The sequence below is a fragment of the Aythya fuligula genome, chromosome 4 (assembly GCF_009819795.1).
Source record: "Aythya fuligula isolate bAytFul2 chromosome 4, bAytFul2.pri, whole genome shotgun sequence".
NCBI classification, from domain to species: domain Eukaryota; kingdom Metazoa; phylum Chordata; class Aves; order Anseriformes; family Anatidae; genus Aythya; species Aythya fuligula.
The window spans coordinates 29,909,786-29,922,173 of NC_045562.1; the positions used below are offsets into that span (position 1 = coordinate 29,909,786).

Here is a 12,388-nt window from a genome sequence, read left to right on the forward strand (position 1 = left end):
TGCTCTTCCAAAAGATGCAGAAACAAACATTTCCAGATTTTCTTTCATACTATGTGGGAATGATTTTTACCTGCCCAAAGAAAGTTAGGGTAAATGTTGGACATACATTTTGGAAATAACCTATTGTATATTTGGAAATAACCACCATCAATGTCCTAGACAGTAGCACCATCTGCTGGTAAGAAGATCCTTTCAAACTTTAGAAAAAGCTGTGGAGAGTGATCCGGCCAAAATGATGCAAAATGCTACTGAGAGTAACATGTAGTTTTTCAGTCCCTGGACAGCCAAGTGGAGAGAAAAAGAAAAATATTATGTCATAATAGGTACCACTTCACAAAAAAAAAGTAAAATAAAGTTTCATTTAATTTATGACAAAAATGAATGCACCTATTATATGAAATGTTAGCATTTTACTTCATACAATGTATTTTATAGCGTTTTATTTCATACAACATTTGAAAGATTTGTTGTTCAAAGCGATTCAATACAAGCAATCTATGATGCCTTGCACTTAGTGAAACATTCATAAAATTAATTCATCAATTCTTTTTAAGTCTTTTTAAGGGACTTCTGTCTGTTTTCAGATGATATTTAAATAGTAAGCATCTATGCTGAGACTATTCTAAAATGTATGAAAAAGTTGAAAGACTTAGTGAGTCATAAAGATTTGGATAATAAACATGACAGTCTTCTAGTGTGGTGCAACATTTGTCTGCAGTGAGGGAGAGGGGACTTCTAGTTCCTGCTCCAAGGATGCCTAACGCATTTTACAGTCACCAGAAATATCAGATATAATCTGTAATGGCAAATTAGACATGAATGGATCTTGGCCAGACTAGTTACAGGAACCTGAGACCTACGCTCCTATGCTTCAAATTCCGCTTGAAAAATAATTTCAGCCATGTTAAGATCTAGTAAATTACCCCGTTCTGTGTTATCGCTGCTATATCAGTTTAACAATCTCTACATTGTACTGTAATCAGTACTGTCCTCAGCCTAATTTTTTGGTCCTCTGGAGAATCTGACCCTAAATTCCTTAACTACTGGTCTACGTGATTACTGCGACAACTGCTCATTCCCCTGCCCTCATTGAAAGCTAGCTCAAATAAATACTGTTTTCAGGCTATGCTTGGCATCCTGACCCTGCTGCAGTCTTCATTTACTCCCACTGCTGCTAATAGTCATGGAATTCAAATCGGCATTCCTGTAAAAATTGTTCAAAGTTTACCTTGGAAAACGTGGCATTGCATGACATGATTTTCAGCTTCATAATGTAGTATTTGTAAGGAAATCTAACGGATACAGCTATATACCAAATCATGCTGTTCTAAGAACTAGAGACAAGGAGAAGAGAGACAAGGTAAGAGACCTAGTAAGATTACCTTGATTTCTTTAAATACGAGGACTCCCCATGCTGCAGCAACAAGGCCAGGACCCTAAAGAATAAGATTCACTTGTACATTACAAATGTGAAGTGTGCCACCTTCCTATTATTGTTTTTAGGGCGGTTGTATTTCATCTGGATCACAAATTTAGGCCTCTCCATTCTGTACAGTACTCATGGCAAAAGCATAAACATACTGAAGTCTCTACAAAGACACAATAAATTCTTCAAGAAGGGCTAACGAGATTTTTTTAATTTATTTTTTTATGAGAGGGCATAATTTCTTCCTAAATTAAGCTGTGGAGTCTGCACTGGCTGTTATATGTTCTTTTAGTAGGCTCTAAATAATATGCCTCACCTTAGTTCAAACTCTACAGACTTTCATTTGTTACCCTGTTTCAGAGGTCTATTCAGGTTTCTTGGCAGCCACCAAGGATATTGCTAATGTTTCCTCTATTACCACGACTAACCACTTTTGAAAAGTTTGATTTTATTGCTCAGTATGGTATCACGAAACTGGAACATGAATGTATTTCCTGTATTTTAGCCATCTGGACAAAACACAAAGCCAGACAGATAAGACAGGCCAGGAAAACTGCTGTTTCTCTGTGATGGTGTCTTACACATTTCCTAGCTAATAGAAAACAAGAGGTTCACAGTGATAATTTCCAGGCACCCCCAGTAACACAGTTTTTCTCCTGTGGGAGCAATGATCTGAATTCTCATGACCGATGAGAAAATATTATCTGAATATGAAGCGAAAACTCTGTGAATGCTTCCCATTACAGCTGCTCTCAGAAACACTTGACAGATGTCTGGACAGTGATCTTACTCCCACCATCTTCAGTACACCCGATGGGACATAAATTTAGGCCAGCAGGAAACAGAGTATTACGTTGAATGTGTTTGTGCATGCCATTGCCTAAATTGCTAAATATTATTTAAATAAAAACTAAGGTGTTACTTCGCTTTCTAGATAACCTACATTGCTAGAGGAATGCATTTATTAAATGAAGCAAATTGTTAAAGGGATGTTGTTTGAAGTTCTCTCTAGGGTGAAGTAAAGCAACAGTTCTAAAACTGCAGCACAGATAAGCAGTTTCTCATCATTGCTGTCCTTACAATTTTTCATTTAGTTATTTTACACCCCTCCCCTTTAGGTATACTGATAAACAAAGTTACTAAAGCTTCTTTCTATTAATCCTTCAGTTCCTAATTAGAATGATCCCAAGTATTTTTTTTTTCATTGCATACTGCAGAGTTTATTCTGATTCACTGCATCTTGAGGCAAAGCTTAATCCCTATTAATGTTGTTTCATTAGTTTGCTTCCAAAATACAGCTGTTCAGCAGAACTTTGTTTTTGATACTCATGAACTCTAATTTGCCAGAAGTTATCTAGCTTTGCAGCACCATCTAGCAGACTGGCAAGAGAATAAAGGCAAAATTTATTTTTACATAGTGATGGAATTCATGCAGCTTCTGAACATTAACAGTGTTTTAAAGGTACAGTATTATAAGCAGGAATAACACAGGCAAAATTGGCCAACCTATTTTCCTTGTGTTTTTGTAAGAAAATTATTTTCAGCCATACAGAATGTTTGGTGTATTTGAAAAGTGTGACAATAAAAAATATCTAACTTAATTAAGAAAAATGACTGATAAAATATAAAAATCACAAATGAAAAAGTCCAGAACTACAGATACTTGCTGGGATGAAAGCAAGTAACTTTTCTTCTTTTTATCACCTCAGTTCAGTATTTAATATTGACAATAGTTCTGGCTAAAGAGTACTGGTTTTTATATAACCTGAAGACCGACACCTTCAGCTCCTATTTTTTATGCTTGGCACTGGCCAAGATGGTGCTTGTCACATTATCTTAACTTCCGCCCAAAAAACAAATGCTAGTGCAGACAAGTAAAAGAACACGCAATGTATACATTTGGAAAAAAAATTATCTGGACACGTCAAAATTTCAACTTAATTTTCACTACTAGGGAGGGGGGGAGGGAAATCTGCATTTCTAGTCACAGATTTTATTTTTTTATATACTTACTGCGGTAATTATTGGAAAGCTGACCACAGCACTGAGATAGTTATTGGCAATGAACCAGCAGCAATTGGCTATTGCCCAAAGCACACCAGAAACAAACCCTAGAAAAATAAATCCAAATCAAAAGCACGTACAGCAAAGTATAGACAGCAATCTGTGAAATATTTTTATTAATAGCATAATACAGAAATTTAATAGTTTATTATTTAATAACTTTAACAAGCTGGCTCAGAGAATCTAAACCAAGTCTCAAGGGATAAAATCAGCTACTCCAACTGAAGTAGGAAATTATAATTAAAGATTGCAATTTCCTGGGCAACATACTCTACTTTCTGATAGAGTGAGTTTTTGAAAATGCATTGTTTGCAATGTCACATTTCAGATTAGAACAAAAATATATCATTGCTTCCTGATCTTACTTAACCTAGTAGGACTGATCTTTCTGAACAGACAAAAATCGAAATGACGAGACTTCAGAGGCTAACTACAGTTCCATTATATAGCTTGAACTAATCACTGTAAAAGAATCAGAAGAAGTAACCAAAATGAATTCCTAATTTAACAAACATACCTGGCAGTATGGCTTGGGGATAAACTATAGGCTTATTTTTCCTGACAGCACAGTAGATCAAAAAGTAGATGGTACTTGTAAGAAATATTCCACTGAAGTGTGCAAAAACATAATCTAAATCTGAAGGAGAAATTGCAAAACTGTATTAGTCTAAAACACCAGTTCATAATTTTAGTTAAATTTATTTCAGTGACAGCATTCACAAAAACAAAAACAGGTAAGATGCCACAATTTAAATTCAATTGTGGCTATGAGCCTAGCTAACAGTCTGGCTCTGGATGGATTTTGTCAATCATACATATCATATTAAATATGAATTAAATGCTACATTGACCCTAGCATTTATCAGAAGCTTTTATGCATTTCTATGAGTTGTTATTTTTGTAATTCTATTAGTCAGGCTACTGAATTCATTTATTAAAAGCATAAGAAAATACTTGTGTGAGGCTACAAAACTGCGGGGAGGGGTATTACATAATTACATCCTCTCGTAACTATCTACATTTACATTCACTGTAAAGCCTTGCTTCTTTTCGTTATGCTGTACTTTTAAAGGCAAGACAACTGCACATACAAAGCAAGATAAACATAGCAGTTTTGTCCTTTCCTTATCTTGAAGAATGCATCACAATTTTGACCAATATACTTATTAACAATTACAAATCCCTTACGGATTTGATAAGCACTAAATAGAGCATCTTAAACATGATAGAGAAGAACCATGTAGCAAGGTGATCTCTGTCTCCTTGGACCTGTAATTCCTCATCAGGAAAGACAGATACAGTAATGATAACAGCTGTTTTGTCTTGCTTGGAAGTGTGTAAATTGCTATATCCAAGAGAAAATGTATCCATTACAATAAGCATTGGTTAATGGCAACACTGTGCTGTCTGAGTGGAATGTGGGCCTTAAGCTGCCACTGGTATTACTTGATAGATTATGTCCTAAATCTTAAGGAAAATGTTTCTTGAGAAATGTTTTGAAAATAGCTATTACAACTATATTAAAAGGCTTCAAATACAAAACTGACATGATTACTTGAAATTTTGTATATCTCTTCTGCTCATCAATTATATTCAACCTTCTACTTTTCCTTTACTAAATTAGCAATCAATAAGCTTTTGCCCTTCATATTCCTGACATATGAACTTGGTATTTTGAGAGTTAGCTACATTTCAGAAGGTGTTAAGTAAGATAAATATGGCATCTTCTTGTCTGTTTACTGCTATTGTTTTAATGGTTTAATTCACCTTTTGGAAAAAGGGAGAGCTAGTATTATAATAACAACTCAGTAACATGTAACATAGTACTGAACTAGTACAGAACTAGTAAGTTGCCACTGTGTATTTCCAGCAGTATGAAGAATTTCACTCCGTGCCTTTATGAAAGCAGAAAACCACAACATATTAATGAAGTAAAGTAAAAGTGACCTATTAGCCTTTACCAAATTGACTTGCTCCTGCGTATATAGTTTCATTTCTTCTTCCATGGTCCTTGATGTAAAGTACTGGTACAAAACTGGAACCATACAGTATTCCAGCCACTACAGCTAGGCTACATCCTCTTTGAAAAGAACAAAAAAAGAGAAAAAATCCTACTGTAAATTAGGGAAGTAGACACTACACAAGACATACAGTATTGCAGTTAAAACCTGAAAATTTACAAAAATTGGTAGCAATGCTATAAAAATAACGTATTTTAGCACTTTTTTTTTAGTGTAAAAAATTTTCATAACAGTAATTCAGTTTTCCTGCACTTTGTGTCCAAGTACTACAGACAACTCCTGTCCCAATAATCTGCAATCTACATTCATGACAAGAGACATCAAGTAACCAATACTGCCTAAAAGAGAAGCTGGGGGAAAACTAACAAAAATAAAGTTAAAACACTCCCACTCTCAGCTCCACTGTTTCAGTCTGTACTTTCTTTATAATGATTTCCAGGATCATTATTTTCCTCCTTGCTCCCATTCTCCACCTCCAGATGATTGTGTCCTTGCTGTCTCCAGTCCCCAAACTGCCTCCTTGCTAGCTGCTGCTTCCACCCTGGACCACTTCTCCTGTCTCCTAACCATGCTGCAATGCCTTTTCCATGTGTACTCATGTGGAAGCCACACCTGGAAGCATGGCCTCTTTCTATGGTGGGGTGCTACAAAACAGCTCCGTACTTAATTCCTATTGCTCTTTACTTTGCAAATGTTGTTTACTTTGCAAATATGTTGGTATAGCAGAGTGAACAGTGAGAAGAAAATTATCCAAGTAGTTGAGCAGCTAATCAGATATGCAAAGATATGCACAGTACGCTAATATTTTAAAAACGTATTTATTAGCACATGTCTATGCTAGGAAAACTAGAAGACAAATTCTGTTCTTACTCTGTTATATTACTTTCTCTGGCTACTTGACCTGCATCAGTAGAAGAACTGCTAATGACTTACATGAGTCGTTTTTTTGCTGGAGAAAGTCTGCTCACCCATGACTCATCAGAGATCTCTTCAGAAGCATTAACAGACTGCAGAAAAATAAGAGTTTTCACTCAATCTTTTTTTTTTTTTAAATAAAAAACAACATCTCAAATGTATTAATACAGCGGTTTTGCTCTAAGCAAACGATAATGGAAGGAGAAACGAGATTTGACAGGGATGCTCTGAATAAAAAGGAAAAATAAGTTTGGAAATAAAACAAGCAGTAATAATTGGATCTATCTACCTCAAAGTTTCTAAGTGTTTGGCTGTGTATTTGGGGTTTAGTACATAATACAGCACTCATTAGCTTTTTTTTTTTTAATCTACATGCAGGTCTGCCTTTCAAAACTTGCCCTTCCTTAAATATGATGAATGATTTAATGTATTGGTTTTATTTATGATACAGTTTTGCCTTTTGTTGATAGCTCTGGTGTTACTGTCAGAATACTAGGACTATTTGCCAACTGAGAAAATAATACCCTTGTCTGCAGTGTAAAGAGACTACAACATTCCTTTCTTCTAGTCCTGCAGATTATCTTCTGATATGTGCTCTGGTAGATCAGGACCTCTAGAGATCACGATCACCAAGCACAGCTAGAAAACTCTCAGGAGCTCTGTTTAGGTAGCAATTGAGTTTTGATGCATCACTGACCTACCAGAGCAAGGGTAGGAAAAGGAAATTGTATTGGGAGCCTGCTCTTCTCCAGTTATTGTTGCAAATTTTGGCTGTCACTTCTTTGGGAGCCCAGTCTGGCACCTGTCTTTGGCCTCCCACCAGTGCCACTGCCAATGCTGAGAACCAGGGACTCCTGACAGTCTTTTGGCTCTGTAACAAGGCAAAAATCTGGTGGATAAGACTTGTACACTCTGTTGCATTTCCTCTAAGCATTCTCCTACTAATAGCTAAAACCTGTTCTAATAAATTCTTCTAAAACTACTACTTCTTTTCAGAAAGGAAAATGCACATTGTCTTTAATACAGCCTCTGCCATAAGGGCTTACGAGACATATACAAGGCTGACAATAAACGAAGAAAGCCTTTTCTGTTGTTCACATTTAATTAAATATACAAGATCCACAAATTAAATACAATCAATGCATATTTATGTAGTTTACCATATATCCTATGAAAACCAGTTAACATTAAGCAATTTTTGTTTGTTTTAACATGTATATGTATTCTCACAGCTGCAGAACAGCAACTGCAGAGTACTCACCGTTTCTCTCAGTAATGGCGTTCTTTCTAATGAAGCTGAAGAACTCTGGACTTCAGTTTTTATAAAAAGAAATATGACAGCACTCAGAAGAAAAGAATACATCAATGAATACCATAAGTCAGCTCACGAGGACATAACATTTAGTGTCCAGAGATTTACTTCAATATATTTTTATAATGCAGTTGTTCTGAACAGTCTTAACAAATGACTTCAGCAAAAGTAAACAAACAGATTAGTCCTGTTATCACTTTATAATTCTCTCTTCTATATAATAGGATTGAAATGCTTCTTTTTTTATGGTGTGTTGTTCCAGCCACGTGCTAACAACAGCTGTGTTAGTTAACTGTGTCCTTTGTACTGAACCACATTAGCTGAACATCTGCATGAAAATTCTATATGGAACAACTTAAAGCTGCACAGAATTGGGTTTGTGCTCAAGGAAAACTGATAGTATTGAGTTTTCTGTTGTATCCAAGTGGGATAACGCTGCTCCCACAGGGCCTCATGCATTTGTAGGAGAAGGGGTATTGATTGCTCCAGTGCACTGAGTTAATAAAATGAAGAAAGCTTTTCCACCCTGCTCCTGGAAATCAGGTAAGTATGTGTAATCAGAACTGACAGATTCAGTTTTTTATTTTTAAGCAAGGTATTTTAATGATTTATTAATTCTTTCTATAGCCATAAGCAAAATGCCTCCATCTGAAGAGTGATTCAACTCCTGCTAAAGGAATAAGGGTAGATACAAAAAGGTGCCAGCTTCCTCCGGAGGGACTAGGCAAATATGTACAGGTGCCGCATAGGAGGCTAAAATAAAAAAAACATGCTTCTGATCTCTACCGAGCAACCCGTGCAGCTTGCCAGGAAAACATGTTTGGTCAGGATCGTTTTCCTTGTTGATCGCTTTTTGTGGTGTCTCAGAAATAGGAGGAAGCAGCTGGTGAGCTACATAAATTCATCAGGCAGGAATAACAGCACTCCCACTATTTTGTGAGTACCTCTCACAAAAGTAGAAGTCCTTCTGAAGATCATGAGGTTACTACTTGTGAATTGGTGATGGTGGTCATGTAGACAGGGAGACAAGAAATAAGGCATAGTTTCTGGCTTTTTATGAACCCTAAAGGATCTGGGGAATATTCTGTTAAGAGGAAGGGTTTGTAGTGACAACCGAGTTAAGTCAGAATGGAAATTTCACAGATGTTTTCTCACCAAGGTTTTTCTAGTTAGTTTCAGCACCCTCTCAAACTTTGGTTGAAGTGAACCAGTTGAACGATCTGGCTAGGGAGAGGATTAGTGCATCACAGCTTTGCCTTGAACGTGCCTACCGGCATAAAAACAGACTTCTGCGTTTATGAATAATCATTTATCTACTGTACTGGAAAATGTGCATGCTTCCATTCTGAAATGTAGCACTGACAAGTTAGGTATAGACAACTCATGAATTTTGGGGTAAATCAATTTGCAAAAAAAAATACTACAATACTTTTACACTTTGGTTAAATTGTTCCTCTGATTATTACATATAAATTATGTTAGATAAATTAATTATAAGTTTTTACCTTAATAATGAAAGCCCAGCTCCAATATAATTTAAGACTGGTCTTGATACCTCTTCTGGGTCAATTCCAAACCAACCAAATCTGGAATATTTAACTAGTTACACTTAGCTGCACTGACTGCATACAAAATACTTAAATCAAAACACAGTCTTTAAAATCTTTACTCACAGAAATATTTCTGCTTAAGTTTATATTAGCAACATATTAGTTTATATCATGGATTGGTGCATCAGTTGTCTTACAAAAACCTACATTTATTATAAAAACAAAAAAGTCTTTAATTTAATTGAGATTGATTTTTTTTTGAATCTGGGTGTTTAAAAATCAAGGTTAATTTAAATTATTTTATCAGCCCATGCTGTAGAAGAAAAAATACTAGTACTAGTTTGACATAAATAAATACATTATTTATTTACTCAAATATGTTAATGAACATGACTGGGCATTTTTGTTCCTATTGAGGCAGAGGAAACATGAAAAGATAAAATAATTAACCTGAGTATTTTCCAATGAGAAGGAAAAAAATACCTTTTATGTATGATTAATCCTTTTTATTGGTTAATATTTGTTATTAGCAAAGAAATGGAAAGATTACTAATGTATGCCTTAAGCATACTCACCTTGAACTTGCCCAGCCTGTCAGCAAATTAAAAGAAGCCCATATCAAAAGACCAAGAGCTAAGCCAATGGTTTTAACAATAGGGACAACTGTGACATTGCCTGAAATAAAAAAAAAAAATAAAATAAAAAAATCAGTCAAAAGCCAGACTGTGGTCCTGCCTTTTTAGCTTTAGATTCTGAGACTGTTCAGAACGGAAAAAAATTTAGGCAACTACAAGTTGGTAAGCAATAGAGTTTTTTAAAGATAAATTAAATATGGACTTTTCCTCAACACCATTTTAAAAGTTATTTTGGTGTGAATTTGCTGCTTATAAATAAAAATACGTTAAGTAGGGCCATCCAGCATAGAGAACATTATTATTCACAATAATATTTGCTGTATGGGTAAAGCTTTTTTAATACCAAGACTGGAAAAGCCAAATAACTACCTTATATATGGAAAAGTTTTTATGACTGTTTTTGCAATGAGTTAGGATTACTTTGTGTTTCAAGAATTAGAATCCTTACCTGTAGCCCACACAAAACCCCCAACCATAGCCAGAGGCCAAAAACGAGGGCAATTCTGGATTAAATTGACCACCAAAGAAACTATCCATATGGAAGCACAGAGAATCCATTGGAAGAACATGCCTTTGAAAAAATCAAATGCACACAAGAGAGAATTAGTAGAACGTTGCAAGTGTGAGTCTCTTATCTCTTTAATATAGTATCTTTAAGCTTAAATGGTAGCAAAACAGTGAAACTTGGCCACCTGTGAACTTCAGGGAATCATGTTACAATATATTCAAAGGATGCATTTTAGGGTTGGCTGTTAAAATTTGGTCAACCTATTTCCTGCTATGCACTTTTTGTACAAAAGACACTTTGCTGGGCAAAGTTTACACAGGCCCTGATTCTCAAATGCCTGAAAATTCTGGCAAATAGGATATTAAGTTACTGCAAGTTTTTTGCACTACCCCAGTAGCAGCTGGCATAAATGACTGAACAAGACAAAACTCCTTCAAAGCTCCGAGCTCAGGCTCTTCCACCAACCCATTTGAGAACGACAAAGTTTGGACAGATCTCTCCTATCTTCATAGATTCTCTAAGGGTCAACCAAGCAGATCATTGAACTTTATGCCAGCTGACCTCACACTTTCTCTTTAAAGCAGACGTGTCTTGTTAGGACTGTATTTGGCACAAAGAAGAGAGAGAGGCTCTGCAGTCTGTAATGCAGATACTATTACGATAACATAATGGCAGATTTATTCCTCAAGGGATCTGGTAATTGACTATGCTTCAAATAGACATGCAAATACAACATGAATCTAGAATGACGAAGTGATAAAATTCCAAGTAGGAAACAGACGTGATGTTTCCTCTTACTGGGTTAACTAGATAAAAATATCAACATTTCCATTTTTGATTGTTTTCATATTATCCTAGGTCCATGTTTGAAGAGCTGTAATCTACAAAGTCCAAGAACTTTTACTTTTTTTATATGTATAAATAACAGTGGATGTGTTAGAGAATCCCTATGACAGTAAAAGAAAGGACATTTTGCTTTCTATTGTGAAATGCTCATGAAATCATCATTATTGTTGAAGTATACAGTAAAAGTAGATTTGTCATATTGAGAACCAATACATTATTTCTTTATACCCTAACAGGGACAGAGGAAATTGAAACATGCTCCATGGATGAAATCTGTGATGATATTATAAACCTATTTATAGAAACAATTACATGTGCTAGTAAAATATGATTCCAACTAGCAAAACAAAACAAAACAAAAACCCCAAGCACCACCAAAATAGAAACACCAACAAAAAACAAATAAGTAAAAATATAAACAAGTTTACCATCACCAGTGTCATATTTTTTAACAGGCACAAAGTTTGTCCCAAAGAGAAGGACAGCTACTGCAGAAGAAGTAAATCCAATAGCAAGATCTGTTCCATTGCTGATGTTGAAGTTATTGTATACTTTTCCGATGATCATTTTTTGCAGGGTTGTTTTGCTGCAAGTCTTGACAGATTCTGAAATCAGAGAGCAGAATTAATCATGTAGAGTATTAAGTAATACCAATCTAATTCAGAAACCTGCAAATTAAAAGACCATACTTTTCAGCCTCAGAAGCTGGAAAGCCCTGTTTTGCCTGAGACCCACAAACACAGTGCAGTGCAAATAATAATGCTGGGATTTCTTCAAAGATGAACTTTACAGGCTGAGAAATACTGTGATACCACAACAGTGACGAAGATAGATAAAGGCTTACATTAGCTATCTGCATTCCATCAAACTTGATTCACTGAGTGAATAAATCAAATTCTTTCTGTGGACAAGTAAGGTACTTGTCCAAGTAAGCCACAAGGTAGCTTTTGCACAAGAAAAACCCTCACACACTGTCAAAGACAGTAATAAAACAGATTACACTACAGCTCTTTGAATACCTGTCTTGGTTCTTAAGCTCTTAAGTGAGTTTTTATGCAGATCAAATATTAATATCCTTTCAAATTTAAAGTGGTTTATTAGCCTGTTTTTA

At 35.4% G+C, this 12,388-nt stretch overlaps 1 protein-coding gene across 3 annotated transcripts in view; it reads right to left on the reverse strand.

Moving 5' to 3' along the window:
* The window catches only part of TMEM144 (transmembrane protein 144), a 19,399-nt gene continuing 7,011 nt past the window's right edge, over positions 1-12,388 (reverse strand). For 2 of the 3 annotated variants that reach the window (XM_032186179.1, XM_032186178.1), the window contains 11 exons: positions 11,706-11,882; positions 10,372-10,494; positions 9,864-9,963; positions 9,244-9,324; positions 7,688-7,769; positions 6,445-6,518; positions 5,452-5,570; positions 4,008-4,127; positions 3,440-3,537; positions 1,383-1,436; positions 1-276 (listed from right to left, as the gene is read on the reverse strand). In XM_032186179.1, coding sequence (XP_032042070.1) covers positions 193-276; positions 1,383-1,436; positions 3,440-3,537; positions 4,008-4,127; positions 5,452-5,570; positions 6,445-6,518; positions 7,688-7,769; positions 9,244-9,324; positions 9,864-9,963; positions 10,372-10,494; positions 11,706-11,844 — 1,074 coding nt within the window. In that variant the 5' untranslated portion in view covers positions 11,845-11,882 and the 3' untranslated portion in view covers positions 1-192. Of the gene's footprint in view, positions 277-1,228; positions 1,335-1,382; positions 1,437-3,439; positions 3,538-4,007; positions 4,128-5,451; positions 5,571-6,444; positions 6,519-7,687; positions 7,770-9,243; positions 9,325-9,863; positions 9,964-10,371; positions 10,495-11,705; positions 11,883-12,388 lie in introns of all 3 variants that reach the window. The other variant, XR_004253196.1, reaches the window with a different exon arrangement.